The 21689-nt window shown below is 37.7% G+C and overlaps 1 protein-coding gene across 1 annotated transcript; it reads right to left on the bottom strand.

Moving 5' to 3' along the window:
• Window positions 1-351: 351 nt before the first annotated feature.
• On the bottom strand, window positions 352-20636 carry ZBTB10 (zinc finger and BTB domain containing 10). The gene is made up of 5 exons (XM_032222452.1): window positions 18832-20636; window positions 11176-12067; window positions 5611-5748; window positions 3544-3716; window positions 352-1678 (listed from the first exon to the last, which is right to left on the bottom strand). The coding sequence occupies exons 1-5, from the start codon at window positions 19825-19827 to the stop codon at window positions 1373-1375; spliced, it is 2505 nt and encodes an 834-aa protein (XP_032078343.1). The 5' UTR covers window positions 19828-20636; the 3' UTR covers window positions 352-1372.
• Between the last annotated feature and the right edge of the window lie 1053 nt (window positions 20637-21689).

The following is a 21689-nucleotide window of genomic DNA, read 5'->3' as shown; positions in this document are numbered from 1 at the left end:
ATATATTGAATGCAGTGTCTAAACTTCAGGTAGCTCACGTGCATTCAGGCTAGATGAAGCTGAGAATTCTAAGCATAAAAAAGGTGCAATACCCTCCCTTCCCTCAGAAAAAAAGGCCTGAAATCATTGGTACAATATAACAAGTTTAGAAAAAGATTTATGGCTACAAAAATTCAAGTTTCAACTTCTCATCCAAAAACAGAAGCAAAGAGCATTGGGGATAAATAGCTCCAGCAATTATACTAACAATTTTCTTTTTTTAAAAAAGAAGTTCCAGCAAATTAAGCTGCCAAGTTAAACGTAGTTTGTTTGGTATATAAAAGAACCCCCAAAATAGGAGAGAAGCAAAGATTCAGTTTGTGTTTACTTTAATGAAAAGCAAAGGGGCACAAAAAATAGACAGCCTTATGTCTAATTTTCCACATAACAAAAACTAGACAAAAGCAGACAAATTGGGCTGGACTATTAAAATCAAAAATATCAATTACACTCCTTTTCAGATTCTAGGACTCTAAGCTTTGTGATGGATTGAGGTATACAGTAGTGAATAAAAGTAATAGCCAATAGAATAGTGCTAACAAAAACATAAATTAAAATATGGGCAGCCACGCCAAAAAGTGTCTAACATAAAGTTCTTTAAGTGACAAGGAGAACATTTCTTTCATTCCAATCACAATCTTCCTTGCAGTTTTAAATCATTATTAACATTTGGTGAAAGAGCTGTAGCATTTTGCAAACTCAAAAGTACTGAAACCTAAGTAACTCAGGAAATTAAATATCAGTGATTAGGTTTCCAGGACTTGTCAGCCACCATATCCTGACACAATTAAGTGACACAGATTCATGTCATCCAGAAGCTGGATATTTAAACTATTGGGGGAAGGGCAATGGCAAGAGAAGTGAGGTAAAGCCTCCTTTTAGGAAACGTGAGCCACTATGGCAGACTAGCCACTTTTGTTCAAAAACTATGATTGGAATCAAGGGAGCCATCTCCAAAAATTGCAATTTATTTCATCCATGTTAAGAAACACATGAATGATTAACATAGGCATAGTTAAGTACTATACCAGATTAGGACCCAAATAGCAATATCCTATAAATAATAAAAATAATTTTTACTTTGATAATTGACTGTAGGTGTGAGGACTCTATATAATTCAACCAAATGACTGTATGCTTTACAGCCCTGTGCAAATATCTTTAAAAAAATTAATAATCCTTTTTTTTGCTATAAGGCTTTAACCCTATAAATTTCACAGCAACATAACTTTCATCCAGCCTGTACCATATTTTTTCCAAGCCTTCAGTCCAAAAATTCAACATGGTCAGTCTGTATGACGTCAAAATAAAGCATCTATAAGATCAAATCTCCTCAGTCTTCTAAAGGCACACAGACTTCCCCAGATTCATCCCACCGAGTCTGGTCATTCTGTTCTTCTATATCATCAGGTAGCTCTTCATCAGCTTCCCCTACTTCATTTTCTTCAAACTCTTCATCTCTAGGAAAATCGGTGTCCTGTACCTGGTCTACTCCCTCTTGTGCTCCTGGCTGAGATTTGTCTGCACAGTCAACACAAACACCGTAACGCCGAGATCCGTGTCTTATTCCAACACTGGCTGCTAGCATGAAAATCTTCTTGCACACCATACATTTGTACTTCTTATCCTTTTTGTGAACCTGCAAAAAGGATAGAATTATTACATCAACAGATTTAATATAGATTTATTAAAAATTATTTAGGCTTCATTATTAATCCAAACTAAGATTTTAATATACTTGAAAGCCACAAATGGGATCTACTACACCCATATCGAAATTTTGTACTTCACGAGCAATGAAAAAAAAATAGAAGCTTGTTACTTTGTTCTTGTTATATTTTTCAGCTCCTATTTCTGTCCCCGTTCCTTAGTAAATTGGATTATAAAGAATTGTAGGAGGCAATTTAAAACTTAATATCAGAATTAAATATTACTATGTCTCAACAATATTACTACTTAAAGCAGATATTTCCTTCAGCTCTTGAGATTAAAAGGAAATAAACTGTTTTTTTTATAAATTTTTATTTTAAACACATAAACACATCAACAAAAACAAACACATGACTTAAGACAACATAGGAACAAGAAGTTCCATCAGATATCATACAGCAGTTCTGTATCGGTTTCTTTGTAGTTAGTGTTTTCCCTTCTATACCTTTCTATCTTACATTCATTGTCTCCTTATTTGTTATCCATTTTTATGTACAATTCTATATTTATTTATACTTAGCTATAACCAAATATTATTTATCTATATTGTGCTATATATTCTTACTATCGCTTATTCTCTTACATACAATTCTAGGTATACATTCACATGGTTATTCTTTTTCTTTGCCATTCTTATACTATTGTTATTCCATTTAAAAGATTATAAGGTACAGTTTGGATTATTTTGTTTACCATCCCTAGCGCCTGTTATGACACCACCTTATTTTCTCTTTCTTTTCTCTCTCCCTTCCTTCTCTACTTCCTCCTCTCCTTCCCCTACTTTCTTCCCTTACCTCTCCCCTACTCTTACCCTCTCTTTCCCTTCCTACCCTCTCCTTCTCTTTGTCTCCCATCCTCCCTCCTCTCCTTCTCTTTCTCTCCCTTCCACCCACCTGTCCTTATCTCTTTCTTCTTCCCTTACCTCTCCTCCACTCTTCCTCTTCCTTTCCTACTATCTCTCCTTCTCTTTCTCTCCTTTCCACCCTCCTCTCCTTTCCCTTCCTTCATCCTCCCTTCTCTACTTCCTTCCTCCTCTCCTTCCTTCTTCCCTCCCTTTCTTTTTCTATTGTTATAGGTGTCTCTTTCAAATCTCAATTTATGTTTTCTTGGGGATGGTAAGGAAATAAACTCTGACACCAACTTTCTTGGCTTTTTAATTACCAAATACACATTGTAAGGTGCAAAAATTCCACTCTGTATTCTCGTTAATGAATCAGAGCATAGGAAAATAGCTGAGATGCAGGTTTGTATTTATGACTACTGAAACAAAAGCAGAACAAGACACTACATATTCATCTAAATCCTGTTTCTGGTTCAACCAGAAAAAAATCAGACCTCTATTCATTTAGTTTATTTACAACAGTAGTCTTCCTGAAAAATGAACCAGAGATGTATTTCCATTTTTGCAGTATTTGGGGGAAATGGGACAATTTTTTATTAATTAATTTGTTAATTTTGAATGTTTAAACATATTTTACAGGAACCAATCTGGGTCAGTCACCAGGACCAGAGGTTTAGTCTTCTGAGCTTTTGACTCATGCTGGAGCCCAACCTCAAGGAACTTCTCACCATTATCCAATTATAGATGTTAGTTTGTTTGTCCATAGGACAATATAATTCCAAATATTGACACAGATAATGCTGTACTTTGAAGCAGACTACTGATTTAAACACTTTAATTGTAAACTGCACAAATGTGACATCAGTTAGCAGCTATATGAAACATGATATACCAGAGTAATTCAATACAACAAATATTAAGTTTTATTGCAGCAAACTATAGATGTTACATACCAAGGAATGTCTTTTTACATGTTCTCTACGAGTAAACAGTTTTCCACAAATATCACAGCTGAAAGACCTCACTCCTGTATGAATGAGCAAATGTCTCTTTAGTGTTCTTCTATATTTGGCTACATAGTTACAGTGTGGACACTTCAACTTATTCATGATTAGAGAAGAATCACCTAAAGGTCCAAACAAAAGTGATTTAATAAGTTAGCAAAAATATTTTTCAAAATATGATATAACAACATAGTATAATGTTTGTGTATGTATATGTACATGTGTATATATTGCCATTTAGTACAAAGCTAATTTGTGCATACCCATAACACCCAAATTTATTTTACCCATGTACTTTAAGTATGTTTACTTATAACTAGTTCATTCACCTCCATTTTTAAGGTGTTAAATTACTTGACTTCCATGAGACCAAGGTTAAACAGAACATAACACCAATTTACCACATGATCAGGACAGGTTAGCAAAAGTGTGATTTCCAACTGTTTAGTAACAACCTACATATAACAGCATACATGGTACTTTCTGAAATTTTTTCCAGTGTTTTATTCATCCATTTTTAAGGTCATCAGAAAAGATTGGTGACAATTGTATGTAAAATGTTTCAGCGGCTTGAAAGTGTTTAGACAATTATTCTTATTAAATAAACCACATAAAGCATACAAATTGGAAATTTTCTAAAACATACAGAAAGATGTCCTAGAAAGAGTGAATTCTATAATCCCCTAATTTATAAAGGAAGATTTTCAGAAATGTTTCTGTTCAAGGTTTGCCAGAATGCTAATGCAGGTAGGCCTTGACTTACATATGTTTATTTAGTAACCATTTGAAGTTACAATGGCACTGAAAAAAGTAATTTATGACTGCTTTTCGCACAACTGCTGCAACATCCCCATGGTCACATGATCAAAATTCAGACCCTTGGCAACTGACTCATATTTATGATGGTTACAATGTCCCGGGGACATGTAATCAACTTTTGTGATCTTCTGACAACCAAACTCAACGGGAAAGCAAGATTCACTTAACTGTGTTACTAATTTAACAATCAGTTTCACGTAGCAGCTATGGCAAGAAAGGTCATAAAATGGGGCAAAACTCACTTAACAATTATCACTTAGCAACAGAAATGTTGGGGGCAATTGTGGTCATAACTTGAGGACTACTTGTACTAACATAGCCCTGGAAAATAAAAGGCCCTCTAACTAAGAAAGGCCCTCTAACTAAGAGAGTCGATCACTCATGCATTCTTATGCATGTGAATCATGCAAGTTGAACCAAAATTTTAGGCAAAGCAATCCCTAGAGCCGGAAGGCAAACCTATGGCACGCATGCCAGAGGTGGCATGCAGAGCCCTCTCTGTGGGCACATACACTGTCGCCAGCTGCTATTCCAGGTTCTGGTGCACATGCCGTGACGGAACCTAGAAGAGCAACTGGCCACCGCACAAATGCCTAGCGGGCAACTGCTCTTGTTTGGTTCTGGTGCTCCGGTGCACACGGACACTTTAATTTTGGCACTCAGTGCCAAAAGGCTAACCATCACTGCCCTAGAGATTATAGTTTTCAATCTAAAATGTTCAAAACTCTGTACTCCCCCATTGATTCACCAGTTTAAATTAAAATTATGGCGTCTGAAATGATAGAGTTTAATTGAAAACCAAATAAACCAACAAGAAATTTGCTCACCATTAGTATACTTCACAGATGAATTGTACCAAAGTTTCAAAACTTTTTAAAATTGTGCCAGAAATTCAAAAAGCACATTTTTGAATTGTAGCAGAGTTTAAGTACATATGAATGAATGAAGGTAAGGCCACACATATGATTAAATCTTCCAAATTCTGGGAAATCTGTAAAGACAGACTAGGAAAGCTTTTTCTCAAGTTTGAGGGAAACTCTCATAACAAATCTTTAGTAGAAAGGAAACATATGCCAGGACCTTCAAAATTCTTATGGTCTGTGGATCTGCAAGTTATCATTCAACAATAGGTATCTTGCAGATTCTTATATAAATAGAAAATAGAAAATTTGAACAGAAGTTAATAGATTTGCTCACCATTTTCCCAGTTTTCTTTTGGCCAGGATTCAGGTAGCAATCCATACTTGAAATCATTTGAAGTCCCTGGTAATAACCCAAACTTGAAATCATTGGTAATACTAGGAAATATTCCAAACTTGAAATCATTTGAGGTACCTATTATGAGAGGGTTTTTTAAAAAAAAATACATTGTAATTTCTATACAAAAGACATATTTACTAATGCAGATAAATAAACACCCATACTGTATATAAAAACACAGACAAGCAGTCCCACAAGTATAAGGATTTTACCTAGGCATATTGAGTTTCAAGGTTCAAAAGTGGTACATTAAAACTTATATATGCTATATGCGCTACAAGGATTTTACCCAGGCATATTGAGTTTCAAGGTTCAAAAGTGGTACATTAAAACTTATATATGCTAAATGCATTAATTTCACATCTTTGGGATGTAAAACACTCTACAAAAACTGAGTTCATTTGAGTATGAGTAGTAATTTGAGTAGTAGTTAATTTGAATATTATTTAGTTCTATGTGCTATTTACTGCAACTAGAAAATTCTACATACATTTCTACATTCAACACCCAGTCTAATCTACAATTTATCATGGCTATTTCATAGAGGAAACAAAAACAGATCACTAAGTTTTAATTTCCTGTAGCTAAGCTGCAATCAACACTTAAAAATGGACCTGTTATTGAGGCTTAAAAAACGCTTAACAAATAAAATGAAAGAGTACAGTTAAAAGAGCAAATCTCAAATTGTTTACAAAAAATATATTGAAATCAAAACAAGATATAGAAAAATTAGTGCCTCCTAAAAATGTCTTGAGTTAGGTATTTCTAGCAACTGTTTTCAAAAGCTACATTTCAAAATCATTTAAATCTACCAGTGCTGCTTCGTATTTTAAAATCAACACTATTATTTATTTTAAAATAGAGAAATGTTTCAAAATGTCCCCTAACTCTCATGTAAGTCTCAAGACGACCAAAATAAATTAGTGTAGTAAATAATTGCTTCCAACATTCTTTTGTGAAAGCTTTAAATACAAAGTCCAATGTTGACTACTGGACTATTAGAGACTTAGTGCATTGCAATAAATAAATTTGAAAATGTCTAAGCAATAGCTAAGCAAAAATATTCCCTTGTTTTTAAATAATTTACCTTGAATTTAGAGAATTCATGCATAAAGTAACCATACTTTAAAAGGTCCAAATCAGCTCTCATTTATGTTGGCCCTGGTTAAATGAGCTAACTGAAATGGAGGAATTACTTTTCTCATATTGAATAACTTTATGCATGAAAAAGGAACAAACACACTTTGGAATTTACCCGTCCACTCAAAATTTCTTCACAAATGGGACCCATATTAAGCTCAATATTCAGTAAAGATATTAAAGATAAAGGTACACAAAATGCAGGGGGAAAAAGCAAAATTTTCACATTACAGTACACTATCTCTTACCCAATTTAACATAACAGGATAATAGACTACAGCCTAAATCTTAAGCTTTAGTTTATCTAATTTATTTTGACTTCTTCCAATTATTACATATTAATAGAAATTAATTAAAATATTAACTTGGCAATCATGGCTAAAGTAAACAAGTCATCATTTAATTTGAATGTCTGCCCAGAAACAGTCAGGACTGGTTATCTGGGCAAATGTGTTATATGACCCATTTGTCAAAGAGAGAGAAGTTGCAATCTATTTCCAACATTCTTTCAGCTGTTCTTGGCCCGTGTACTCAGAGTAGGTCACAGGAATGAAAACCTGGAAACCTATCATCACAATCTTCAACTAATGAATTAGTGGAGTCAGTTGTAATGAATGAATGAAGAATGAATATTGATCTTCCTCTTATTTTCTATATGCACCTTATACTCTAAATAGCTCACTTCAGTAACAAAAAGAACAAAGAAAAGAAAAAAGCATTGGCTTGATTTCTCTAAAATATAGCAATTTAGTACGATTTGGTTAAAACATCTCTCTCCCAACAATTATTACAGCCATATCTCCTCTGCCTTTAATAGAAATATTAAATCTCTTTCAAGTTGGAATAAGTGACTTCATGTCCATGTATCTTTTGGGGGCAGCAATAAGTGATTTGCCATTACAAGTAATGACCATAATAGAGCTTGCCCAATTTTACAAACATTTTGAAGCAATTATAAAGGAAATGCTGTGTTAAGAAAACCCATGGTTCACTATGGGCATGGTTTTGCTGAAAACAGAAATGCTGTTTTTTTTGCGAAACCATTGTAAAATGCGGTCATGATTGTGGAGGACACCTTATGAACTGGGTCATAAGACCCCTTTTTCAGCTTCATCGTAACTCTGAATGGTCGTTAAGCAACTGGTTGCAAGTTAAGGACCACCTATTGTAAATTGTTTGTCCTCCCCCCCCCCTTTTGAACTGTGAGCCGCCCTGAGTCCCCCCAGGGAAAAGGGCGGCATACAAATAAAGTGAAAACTGAAAACTGAAACTATACTGCTGTATGACTTTTGTTTAATTCTCCAGTCTAAACAATAGTATATTACTAGTATTGTCTGCAGATCTCTGATTTAAAAGTAATGACCAAGTGCTGCCTTCCTTAGCTTTCAAGCCCAGGTTGGTTGGGTTTTACTGTTAACAGAGCAGCTCAATGAGATTGGTTAATTCATATAGTGATGGTATATATTGGTTCCAGACTACAGATGCAAGAAAATTATTCTAGGTATAAAGTGGCTAGTGTTAGGAAATAAGAGGATACAAAGAAGGGCAAAAGTAGTTAATGCAGTTGTTGAAAACTTAACTTTGGTGCCAAATTTTTAATGTTTATTATTTTAATTGATATATGCATTATGTTGGTTTTTAAGTATGCTGTTTTAATTTTGATTGGGAACTATCCAGATTGTGATATAATATGGGTGGCTTTATAATTGTTTAAATAAATATTTCCTTGTACCTTTATTTCACAATTAATCTTTTTTAACTGGATGAGCAGTGAAAGGATTCCTAAACAAGCAGCACTACATTATTTAGTTGAACTTACCTCAATAGTTTCAACATATTTTCAGTTTAAGCCCCCTCCCCCAGCAACTTCATATATTTTAGTCTGGAATATTTATAATGTATAGAAATGTTCTGGGATTAAACACAGCTGTGTTTATTGATGCCTTTTCCTTCCTGGCTTAAGTCTAAGACAGGAAGAAGCGAAGCACAACTATACTGTTTTATACAGGTAGTCCTGAACTTAGGGCCATTGTTCAGCATTGTTTGAAGTTATGATAGCACTGAACAAATGAACCAATGGTCATGTAATCAGAATTTGAGCACTTGAACTGCAAGCATTTACAACTGCAGGGGCACTTCAACTCCCTCCCACCCACCTGACTTTCCACCTATATACCCTTTGTGAGGCAGCTGTTGACTGTACAAGGTTTTCTTCCCAAGGTCTCACACAGCAGTTTCCTCACAAGTCCTGAAGAAGATGGCCCATGTGGAGCAGCTACCTCACGAAGGGCCAGCGCTGGCATGCCTTGGCAGCAATAGGAGCAAGAAGATGGCAAAGTCAGCTGGGATGGTGTATAGCAGGGGTGGCAGGGGTGATTGAACTGGGCCTTCCCAGGGTGTAGTGCCTTTGTACAGTGTTGCCAAGCTCCATGGTGCAAAGTGGCTTCTTGGCACACTGCAACTCCGTGACTGCAAACAGTTCCAGAGTTGTGTACCAGGAAGCCCCATTGGCTAGACTGGGCCAGGCCTTGCAAAACACAAAGGGACTTCCTGGCACACTACAGATCTATGGCTTTTAGCAGCTCTAAAGGCTATGAAGTGCCAGAAACTCCCTTTACACTTGCATCAAACCCAGCCCCAGCTTAACCCAGCAATGCAGCACAAAGGGGTTACATGACATGCTGCAGCTGCAAAAGTGTTGTATTCCTAAAGCTATGGCACACCAAGAAACTTCTGAGTAACAGCATATTGTTATGCCAGCTTTCCTGATCTTCTGCCATATCATAATCCCCCTTATGTGCACTGCACCAATCCTCTCAGGTCTCTACTAAGCCCACACTGTACCTTTCCTCACTTGGGACTCCCACCTCTTACTGCTTAACCACCTGTGAGCTTTAGGTTATGAAGGCAATTGGGACTGCAGGTGATACAGTCAAATGATGCAACATGCTACAACTGCATTGCTTCACTATGGAAATTCCAGTCCCAACTGCTGTTGTAAGTCAAGAACTAACTCTAAGCAAATTATTCTTGGTATGCTAAATTCTTCAATTAACTTTTGCTGACTATCTAGGGAATATAAAAAGTATTTCTTTTAATTATGAAATAATAACACTTAAAACTTAGACTTATAATGCTTTACAGCATTCTCTAAGCAGAGTCAGCATATTGCTTCCAACAATCTGGGCCCCCATTTTACCGACCTGAGAAGGATGGAAGGCTGAGTCAACCTTGAGCTGGTCAGGATCGAATTCCTGGCAGTTTACAGAGTCAGCCTGCTATACTGCATTCTAACCACTGCACTCATAATGGTGGTAAATATGGGGAAAACTTAATGAAGTTGAAGGAAAAATTTTCTCTGTGAAAATGCATAAGATGATACAGGAAAAATTGTTGCTGGATTCAAGTCTCCTTTAAATGTATCTTGGTAATTTCTACTATTAACTTTTTAAATATATTTCTAATATATATTTATTATATATTAATTATACTAAGATGTTTAAATACCTTCATAGATAGTATAATACACTCTTAACATTGGTTTTGCTTTATTTAAAAGCATAGACTTCTAAATTATAAATACTTCAAAATACAATTCTATGTGTCATATATTTTACATTACCAAACTATTAGAATTAGGATTTGATTTCAAATGCTATACAGTATAGTATACACTTTTCAGTTTCCCCAAATGCCATTCTTCTGTTAGTGGTAGGCATATAAACTAGATTTCAAAGATTTGAATTTTTTCCTTTGAATATGCTGGCTATTGATGCTCCTAACAAAACACTCTTATATCGTGTAGACAGAAACTAGATCTGAGCAATTCAGAGGTTCAAAAGATGTATGTTTTTTTTTTAAAAAAAAAACAAATTGAATTGAACTGTCAAAAATATTATCATCATATATGCCTGAATTCTGCATGTTGTAAAATATGCTAATAGTTTAGGAGGTTTAGAATATTTAGTACTGATTCTATAAACTTCTAAACAGAATTCCAATTCTAAACATTATTACAATGAAACTTTTTTGGAAAGTTAAGTTTAGCCATTTTAGTATAAATGTGTGACTTTAGCTAGATCTTTCTCTCTATAATAATAGTTTTTGTAATTCTGCAGTAAAACCAATGCTGCCTAGGAACAATCTTCACACCTGAGATTTATTCCATATGTTCATTTAAAGGAGCTGCACATTCTATGATCTATATGTAAATGACTCAATGATTTCAGAATTACAAGAGAAAAGGATGCTTTCGTATTTCAGAAGAAATATAAAAAAATGTTAGGATCTGAAACTTTGATAAAGTACTTTCTGTTGCTTTAATTAATTGTAATGTTTGATATCCATCATGCCAGCATTTACCTGCTACTTCTTCTTTGATAAACTGCAGATCTTCTTCTGGATACTGTACTGAAGTTTGAGTCGTTGAGCAGTCTTCTAATGGCTCATCATTACTGGGTGGTATATTGTAAACAAATCTTTTTGCACCTGGGTTTTTCCTTCTTGTTTTTCCAGGTTCTTGAAGCGATTGTCCCTGTGAACTCATATCATTCCACACAAAGACCTTTCCTTCACCTTGAGATTCATTTTCAGCCATTTCAGGTGAGCTGTCCTGGACCCAATCATTAATTTGGTAGTTTTCAGACTGGCTTTCATCAATGCAGTAGCCATCATTTTCAGTTTTTATGTTGCTTGCCAAGTTAGTTAGATTTCTTGTAGCCCAAAAACTAGCAACTTTCTGATCCCTTGAAGATAACCCGTCTCTACTCACCGATCTTCTGTTATAATCCACAACTACAGCTTCTGGGGCTTCTGATTTTATACTTATATTTAAGGCATCTTTGATAAAATTACGACAGGATTGCACAACCTCTGTCATCTGAAGGTAGCTGGCCACTGACATAACTTCAATTGCATTCTGGCTTGTAAGCACAAGGTTACCAGAGTATAGAAAGTCCAAGATGACAGAAAAGCCTTGAACAGCAACAACATCTAAGTAGGTAACAGTGGTTTGGTTACGATTTTCTTTGTTTGTAAAGCAATACAGAGTCTTGAAGAAACGGCTGCCTGCAACCAGAATATTTTTGTGAGCTCTGAAGACTCTTCCACTCACCACAATATTGACATCACAGAGAATGCCCTTTTTCCTTTGCTCATTTAATTCTTGCAATAGTTGATAGCAGTAAGAGTTCTCATTTGGCCTAATATTATAATCACAATCTCTCTCAGCCAATTCTGAAGTTAATTCAGATTCCTGTAATTAAGAGAAAAGGGAGGAATTAAGATTATACATTTAAGTTGAGGCTTGACTGGTTTTAAATTCTAAATGATACTTTTAGGATTAAACAATCCAATTCTAAAATATTGTTGCTTTCTTTATATTTTATAGTTTAGTCCACTGCCATATATTTCCAGTTAAACAAAGCATGCACTGAAATTAATTTTATCACACACCAAATGTGAGGACAGATAGCCCTCAACCTACGACTACAATTGACCTTCAAATTTATGTTGCTAAGTGAGAGATTTGTTAAGTGAGTTTTGCCCATTTCAGTTGTTAATGAATTGCTGCAGTTGTTAATTTAGTATACGGTTAAATGAATCTGATTTCCTCTTTGACAACTTTTCCTCAGAAGGCTGTGAAAGATGACCACGTGACCCCAGAACACTGCAACCGTCATAAATATGAGACAGCATCCTAATGTAAATCATGTGATCACCGGGATGCCGCAATTGTTGTAAGTGTGAAAAATGGTCATGTCACTTTTTTCAGTGCCGTCCGTTCTAACTTTGAATGGTCACTAAGTGAACTATTGTAAGTCAATGACTATTTGTGGACATTCAATTTATTACATTATACTAATTTCTCTAAAGTTACCTCAATTATTTTTTTACTTTCCAATTTGCTAACCATCCTCACCATCCTTTGCATTGCTTCAGTTTGTCTGAACCTTTTTAAAATGTGATTTCCAGAACTGAACACAATTCTTGAGATAGACTTTAAACAAGGGATTTTTACTTCCTGTATTTGGAGAACTATTCCTACTAATACAACCAATATTTTCTAATGTCCTTTTCAACAAGTTCCTTAGACATGCAACTCATATTGTATTCAAAATTCTTTTTACACACTTTATCACAAAGGGACGTATCACTCTTTTGATACTAAAATACAGGTATACTTAAAGCTAGAAACTGAACAATAGTACAATTGCTATGTTGTCCTACTATCTAAACATACTGTATAGAATATTGACAGTTGGAGTACATCTAATAGTTCAGCAAATAAAATTCTGCTTTGACTGGGCTCTAAAGTTCTTTTTGCATAAGAAGTTACTACCTTGAAAAGCTGCTTATATAGGTTAATTTATTTCCCCTCAAATGAATTACTTCATAACTCACTGATAAATCTGCTAATTAACAAAAGTGCCTTCTTAGTGAAGGAATCTTCGTCAGCAGCTGTGTATTTTTCTTTTAGCACTTGGCACTTAGACTTATATACCTGTTGTTATTTTTGTACAATATATGCTTTTGTTATTGCTGGCAATTGATTTCAATGTTATTTTCTTTCCCAGAGTCACTTGTTGAACTGGGTGGTCATACAAATTAAGTAAATAAATACATAAAACATGTGTTCATAGATTGGAAATCTCACGTTTACTTTATTGTAATCACAGGAAGACAGACCATTCCTAATTTTGATCTAAAAGATACAGATGATTCAGAATATAACTGTAAGACAAGCAATAATTTAGATTCAAATGGCAAAATGCAATTTGGTATGTGCATCAGTGTTCATGCAGCAACTGTCAGAGAAATGTCTTACATGTTATATGTCAGTTGCAGAGGGTAACCCAGGAAAAGCTGCAGCTGCTTTATGGTATTCCTGACCAATGCTACGTCAACAGTAATGCATCTGAATGCACAGTCCTATGATGCGTAATATGTGATGCATATTACATATCTGCACTGACAATTGGTTAATTAATATTGAGCAAGAATAAAGTTTCTTCCCTGGAATATTGGAATATTTAATTGAAAATTAAAAAACATTCCAGAAGAAAGCAGTGACAAACATGGTAACATTTTCAAAGACACTGTATTAATACAGTGACTTGAAGTTAAGATCAACTTGAATATCCTTTAAAAAAATCTAAGTCATTATTATACAGACTTAAATCATCTGTGACAAAAGAGCCTTGTGTATTTATATAGAAGACTGATAGTATTTAGTTAATAATATTAGAACCACAATTCATTTGCAGTTGTACCAACTCCACTTTTGAGGGCACCAAAGCATTTTTTTTTCATTGTACCAATACCATATGGGATAATGGATTGAAGATGCCTCCTCCTAATATTAAAATTAATTTCTGCTCTGGGTTGAACTACTGTTAAATAAGATTTAAAATTTTCATTTTCAATATTATGTATTATTTCAAATGTTTTCTGGGAGAAATTTTGCCAGTGTTACGCTGTCTCAGTTCATTGATTCCCTATGCCTGTTTATTATGACAACTATATATCATGTTTCCATTTTGTTTTTGCTATCCTCCATTTAAACTTCCAGATAGCCTAGTGAGGAATAAAATCCAGCATTTGTAACTAAAACATATTTTTCTAATCTTCAATTTAGGACCTTCAAGATCTTGGTATTAAATTCATAACTTATAGACAGTGTATAGGATACAGTCTTCAAGAAAACTACTATTTTATCTGGTATCCTATATATCAAAACACACTTACAATATCTATCATTAATGAAAGAGCTCACTCAATCCCAGTAACTGATATACTGTATTTTTGGAGTATAAGAAACACCAAGGTTTCGAACAGGCAAATTAAAAAAAAAACATTTTTACACTCTGCAAACCTCCCAAAACAGCCTGTTTTTCACAAAAACGGGCCAGTTCTTTTTTTTTTTTAAGAGCATGAATAGCCCTTAGGAGGCTTGTATAGTGCTCCTGGGGTGTAGGGGGGGCAAAAAACAGCCCGTTTTTCGCAAAAAAGGGTCCATTTTTTCCCCAAAGAAAGAGCATGGATAGCCTTTAGGAGTGCTCCTGAGGGCTGGGGGGGCAAAATTGACCAAAAAATGGCCTGTTTTCTGCTCATTTCTGCCCTCCCCAGCCTCCAGGAGCTCTCTGAAAGCCTCCTAAAAGCTATGCACAGCCGTTTTGGTGAAGGGGGCGGTGTTTCGGGAGGCAAAAAATGCTGTATTCAGTATAAAATGCACCCAGATTTTCAGCTTCTTTTTTGAGGGAAAATGGTGCATCTCATACTCCGTAAAATATGGTACACTATTTTTGGGTAAAAAGTGTTAGAAGTATCAGGCATTATTATCCATTCCATACGAAGCAAGCTTTTTAAATTCTGATAATTCAGAAGCTATTTTCCTGAAAATAGCTACCAGTATGTCATATTTATTCCAGATTTCTACATAATCATGTATGACATACATATGAAGGAAGGTTTGTTACTATCTGATATTCGGTTAAATACATGGTGGTTTTATAGTGAAGATACTGTTCCTTCAAGATGTCTGATATGCAAGAAGTACAAATAGGAGGATTTCAATTAGCTTAACAATCTAATCCTTAACCTGATTTCAAGATACAAGCCCTAAGATTGAAGACTTATACCCTACATCTATTTTAAGGAACCTTAAACTGAGGAATGAGATCATCTTCTTGTCCCTATTTAAAATATACCCCACACACTCATCTTCCTGAAATTTGTTCAATATTAATATGTTATAAGGAATCTTTACAAAACCAAAGTATTTTCAACCATTTTATTCGGTCTAGAAATATCTATAATCACTTTCCCACATAATTCAAAATTGTTTCCATCACAAATCCCTTTATGTCTCTGTTATGAGTATGAAAGTTAGGACAGCTACTCCGACTATCAAATATAATATTTCTTATTAACTGTTATACTGCATTTAAAAAAATGTTGCTGAATATAAATGCAGGCACTAATGAAATTGAGGGAAGTATTACATGCTAAGGGACATATATAATGCACAGAAAATAATCTAATATTGTTTCAAAACTTCAATATACAATTTAGATTTTAACAAAGTGTAATTTGAGAAACAGGTTTTTAACTATAATAGTTAAAAAGTTGGATACAACCAATGAAAACTGTATCTCACCAGGAAATCCACAAGTTTTCAGTTGGCTGTTAAAGCCCACAAAAATCCATGTTTATTGTACCTCAATCTTGTTCACAGCAATCTAATTTTACATCTGGCATTGTATGAATTAATGTGGGAATATAGCAAAACAGAACATAAACTTAGTAAAAATATTCCATTTTTTCTTTGGATTCTAAGTACAGTACAATAACAAATGTATATTAGATTGCACTGAGAAATATTTTGCAAAGCTCAGGGCAAAAAATAATTGCTTGCTCTCCTTCTTATCCTGAAGTAAATCACACTTCACCACTAGTCTTCCCATCTTTCTAAGGCAGTGCTTCTCATCTCTGGCAACTTTATGGTGTGTTGGACTTCAAATCCCAAAATTTCCAGAATACTGGGAATTGAAGTCCATGCACCATAAAGTTACTAAGGCTGAGAAACAGTTCTAAGGAAATAAACACTTGAGCTATCATTTCATCCTTCAGTACCTCTCAGCAATACCCATAGCATACATCTAAGATACAAATTAGTCTAGGAGAAAATAGGATATGCTGAGAGAACAGCAGCAATTCATATGCTTGCAGTTGGCTGCCTCTGACAAGGAATGAAGCGGTATTAATATAGTGCAGTGAATCATAAGAACTTAATGCTAACAAGTGAATAAATTTAAAATTGGCAAGAAAAGTTACTTAAATATTAGTTTAGATCAAATTTCCTATTGCAAAAAGTATTTATTAAATAATGGTCACGAACAAACAATGTTAATATAGTACTGAATAATAGTGTTTACATTACTTAAAATTGACAGCAATTGTAATCCAGCACCAAACTGGGGAACCTAATTTACACAATTTCTCCTTTCATTTTGTTTTCTATTTTTTAATGTTTTATCAACAATTTTTAATAAAGGAAATCACTTGAAATATTCTGAAGGCAAAATAACACTTTACTGCGTGAGCTAACAGAAGTTAAATATTGAGACTGTTTTTAGTTTGTATGAAAATGTTTTTTTCAATACCATAGTATATGGTATCTTTAATTAATCTTTGTATAATGTATGAAGATTAAAGATACCATATAACACTAATGTAATTATTAAGCAGGCAAAACACAATTTAAGAGAGGGTTTTTTAGTTTTTTAAAGAAGTATTTCCACTCACTCTGGTATGTCTGCATCATATTCAGAAACAAAAGGGGCCCTACCATGGAAAATATTTTGGAAACTATATGGTTTAAAAGAAATAATTATAACAAAGTATAAGAACGGGCAATGAAAATAGTGAAAAGATAAGATATTGGAACTTAAATGGAACATTTACACAACTTTAGAAGAAATCAAGCATCCATTAGGGCAGAATGCTCAGTTTAGATACAAAGAAATCAACTTCAGTTCCTCAAAGTTTTGATGTTTCTTTGGATAACATTAGGTTAACTCAGCCCATATAGGCTAGCTCACATTTATATCTGGGTACATGGTTGACCAGCTATAAATTTAAAATGATCTAGTTGTTCAATATTCAAATGCTGAATGCAAAGTCTACATTCACATAATTCTTGCTGTAATCTCATCTCTCAATTTATTCACCTTCAAAAGTTTATTATTAAACTAAACGTTTTCAGTTATTTGAAATAAAGCAACTTTTATCAAATTATTGTTATATTTTTATTTTGCCTTTTCTCCAGTGACTCTAAGTGGAATATAGAAACTCTCTTCTATTTTTCTCACAATCACCTTGTGAGTTAGATAAATAATGGATGGTCCAAAGTCGATTCATGAACTTCCACAATTGTGAATGGATTTGAACTTGCATTTTTATCCAACACCTTAACCACTATACCAAGGCAGACTCTTGGCTTTAATCAGAAGGAAAATGGAAAGATAGCTGAAATTTGGTAAGTTTAACATGCAGATTTTCAAATGAGGAAATATAATTGATTTTAGTCTCATTTTTTTGCTTCTGAAGTATTATTCAGTGAGCTGTTTACTAAGCAGAAAAATCCATGACACAAAAAGGTTTAAAAAAACACCTTAGCGTTGTTAATAAAATAACAAATTCAGCACATTTGAGAGTATCAAGAATTACAAAATAGGGATACATAATGTGCCAGGTTCAATTATGTATGTATGTATGTATGTATGTATGTATGTATGCATGCATGCATGCATGCATGCATGCATGTATAGAATGAGAACAGAACATCTTGTCTGCACCTCTTTAAAAGTAGCCAACTTTTGTCTGGATTCTATAATGCCAGAAAAACATTGATGCTCTGAAGAGTTACAGATAGGTACAAAAGTTTGCCCTCCAAAACAATTTTACTTGGAGTATAGTGCAAGAATGTATTTCTCAAGAACTCTCAAGATTTTTGAAAGATTTTTTTATAGATTTTCCAATTATGAATAAACCTTACTGTACTATTTGAATGTAGTACTTAAATGGGCAAAAAGGAGTTTGCACCACATGGTATAATACAGTGCCAAATACAGGGAGTTCACATACATTATACAAACCAATTACAGGTACTACTGCCTACCTATTCTTGTACATACACACCCAATCAATGTAAGCAACTGCATTAAGAAATAATAAAGGTAATAATTATTGAATCTCAAAACTGTTACATGCCATCCCTTAAACTTTCAGTCAAAATTGTGGATTAAGTTTCCTTAAAATCAGAGAGCAGAATGAATTCCTTATTTAGGGGAGAATATAAAAATCCCCTCAAACTCAGTCAATGCTTTAGAATCCCTTTAAAGTAATTCATACAAGGCATGGAACTAGGGAAGGTGGGCAAGCAAGTTGACTTCTTTCCCCTCCCACCAGTCCAGTAGACCACGTTTCTCTTCCTCCCCCCTCCCCAATTCAACTTACCTGCTCAGCAGTAATTGGCTCATTGAGGCGATGCTCAGCTGACAGATGATGCCTGAGAAATAGGGCACGTTTGTAATTGCGAGTACCCTTGCAGAGATCGTCGTGACCCCCGCTGCTGCTGTTGTTGTTGCTGCTGTTGCCGTCTGTAGAGGCGGTAGGGACGGCAGCCGTGCACCAAACACAGGACACCAGTCCCGTCTTCTGACAGTACTGTAGCCACGGGAACTCCTTAAGCCAGCAGCTCTGGAAGGAGACGTGCAGCTTCTGCAGGAGGGACTTGGGCCGGGTTGGCAGCGGAAAGTGTTGGATACTCTCCCCCTCCCCCGCGCCTACGCTGTTGACCTCCGCCTCGTCGCCCCCAGACCGCCTGCTGCTGCTGCAGCTGCCGCCCTCTGCGCCGCTGCCATCACCCAGGCTGCCCCCCTCGCCGTCCTCCTCGTCCTCGCTGCTGTCGCTCAGCGACCCCCCGTCCTGCACCAGCTCTTTCCCCTCCAGCAGCCCCTCCAACTCCAGCTCCTCCTCCTCCCTGCCGCCGCCGCCGCCACTACCCCGCCCGTTCAACGGCCGCCGCGACCAGCCCGCCCCATCGCAGCCATTGTTTGCTGCCGCCACCAAGCCCCCGCCACGGAAGGCCAAGGTCCGACGATTCCTCTCGGCGAACATGGGGCCGGCCGGGGCAGGCACGGATGGAGCAACGCTCGCCGAGTCCGGAGGGGTTGGCGAGAGCTCTTTTCCGGCACTGTCCGCGGCCTCCACCTCGGCCACCTCCAGCTCCACGGTCTCCAGCTCCACTTCCTCCTCCACCCCCTGGCCGTTCAACTGCTCGGTTTCCTGACGGACCCAGGCCTCGCCCTGGCCGCTGCTGCCGCCACCCCCGCTGCTGCCGTTAGCTGTCGGGCCGCCGCCTCCACCTCCGGTGGTGGCGGCGGCGGTCGCGGCGCTGACCAGGCCTCCCCCCCGGAACGCCAAGGTCCTGCGGTTCATCTCGGCGAACATGGCGGGCGACCGCGCGCCCCCCGCCCGCCTGTCTCCCTCCCTCGCGCCCCCCTCCTCCTCCCGCTCCGGCCCAACTGTCTCTCTGCTGCCCCCCCCCCCCCACCCCACAACTGATTGCTCTGGGGGAGGCAGGAAAAGCGGCTAACCAACCGAAGCACACACCCGGCCAGGCAGTTTCAGTCAGTCAGTTCGCCGGGCCGCTTGAAATCGCTTTTTAACGGCTGCAAGAACAAAATCTTATTCCCCACGGCTCCAGTCTGCGTCGCTGGCACGGCCGCGTTCGTCGTCGCCTCCTCCTGCTGGAGCGCTTCCCCTACAATAGATCCGGCTCAACCAGCAGCAGCCCTTCCGCCCCACCAGGCCCCGGCCCAGGTCGAATGGCAAATGAACAACGGACTGCGCCCACAATGCACTGGGGCGGCAATAGCGGCCGACGCCGCGGGGGAGAGGAGGGGGAGGGAGAAGGCGAAGGAGGGGGCGAGGAGGAGCCCGAACAGCTGGCGAGTGTCAGGTTTTATTGCGCGTCCGCGTCACGCCCGCCGGGCAATGCAGGCTCGCCCGGGCTTGGCAGGAGTTTTTGCCCCTTCAAACTTTCTTCCCGAAAGGCTCGGCGCGCTTTCCCCCCTCACCCCTCATTTTAAGGAGGTGCTGGCACCCCACCCATCGGAGGCTCATATATGAATGCCCACCCCTTTGACATCATCACCTTCCAGCGCCCAGTAGTGGACATCTTGAGTCCCTCCTCAGTGCAATTCCCTCTCAGGCCACCACGCCTCGTTGGTCAGCTCTTTCGTCCGTCCCGCGCACTTCCGCTACCGGCTCTGCCGAATGAGGGTCTCTTCTCCCCCCCCCCCCGCCCAGGTCCTTTATATTCACCTCTACGAGGGGGGAAAAAAACCGACGCTTCCCCCGGTGCGCACCACGAGCCATCTTTCCTTCGCCGGCACGCACAGGCGGGGCAGTCCCCCTTCACCTGAAGCGCACCGGGCGCTCCCTCCTCCCACAGCCTCCTCGCGTGTCCTTGAGCGCCGGCAGCCACCGGGTTGCGAGCTCGGAAAGAGCGCCCGTGGGCTACGGTGGCGAAACTCTGGCTGCCTCCGCTGACGAGCAGCAGCGGTGTGCCAGGCCCTAGTAATTACTTGGAAATTGCATTGCCTCAAGTGCCTTTATTTCTGTTCTTGGGAAACAGGGAATTTAAATATAAAGGTCACACACGTGCTGCTGCTCCGCTGAGCCAAAATTTTTTCTATTTTTTTTTCTATCTTTGGCAACCGAGAGTAGCGCTGCCTTTTTTCTACATGTTGCTACTTGAACGGCTTTCGAAAGTGGGCTTTTAAAGTTTGCGTTCCCGGCGTCTTAAAAGGTTGCTAAGCGAGTTGCCGGGAGGCTTAAGGACACCGCAAAAAGAGAGCAAGAGAAAAGCGAAGAAGCGTCGCAAGCAGATCCGCGCTGGCTTGCAAGCGCCTGAAGTCCATTGAAACGAAGGTTCCCTTTAAAAATAAGTCGTTTTTAAAGGAATTGATCGTACTTCAAGGAGCGGATAGGACTATAACGTTGCTGTCGTATCCTTGGAACTTCTCAGAATTGTTGCAGACTGTTTAAGCTTCCTGCTGAATCTGGGAGCTTTTCACTAAGTAATCGGGCTTTCTCCAGAGTATAAATGTGGAGGATCTCTGAATCCTTTAGGTTCATCTCTTTCCCCGAGAAGACATTTGTTCAATAAAACACACGTATTCATATCTTTTCACTCTTAAAACTAATTTTAAGACATTTTCCATGTGTGTGTATATACTCTGTGTATATATATATATGAATACAATTGGATTATATACATAACTAAAACAATGAATCTTGGCAAATGA

Source organism: Thamnophis elegans, chromosome 8 (assembly GCF_009769535.1).
Source record: "Thamnophis elegans isolate rThaEle1 chromosome 8, rThaEle1.pri, whole genome shotgun sequence".
Taxonomy (NCBI): domain Eukaryota; kingdom Metazoa; phylum Chordata; class Lepidosauria; order Squamata; family Colubridae; genus Thamnophis; species Thamnophis elegans.
Note: the sequence above shows the minus strand (reverse complement) of the source record. Positions and strands in the feature narration are given on the sequence as shown.

Bases quoted from the DNA above. Each gene is read 5' to 3' on its own strand.
- ZBTB10 (XM_032222452.1), bottom strand. From the start codon at position 19,827: ATGTTCGCCGAGATGAACCGCAGGACCTTGGCGTTCCGGGGGGGAGGC. The intron at 12,068-18,831 runs GTAAGTTGAATT...TCTTAATTACAG, and splicing joins AGCCAATTACTGCTGAGCAG to GAATCTGAATTAACTTCAGA. The intron at 1,679-3,543 runs GTATGTAACATC...TCCTTTTTGCAG, and splicing joins ATGTAAAAAGACATTCCTTG to GTTCACAAAAAGGATAAGAA.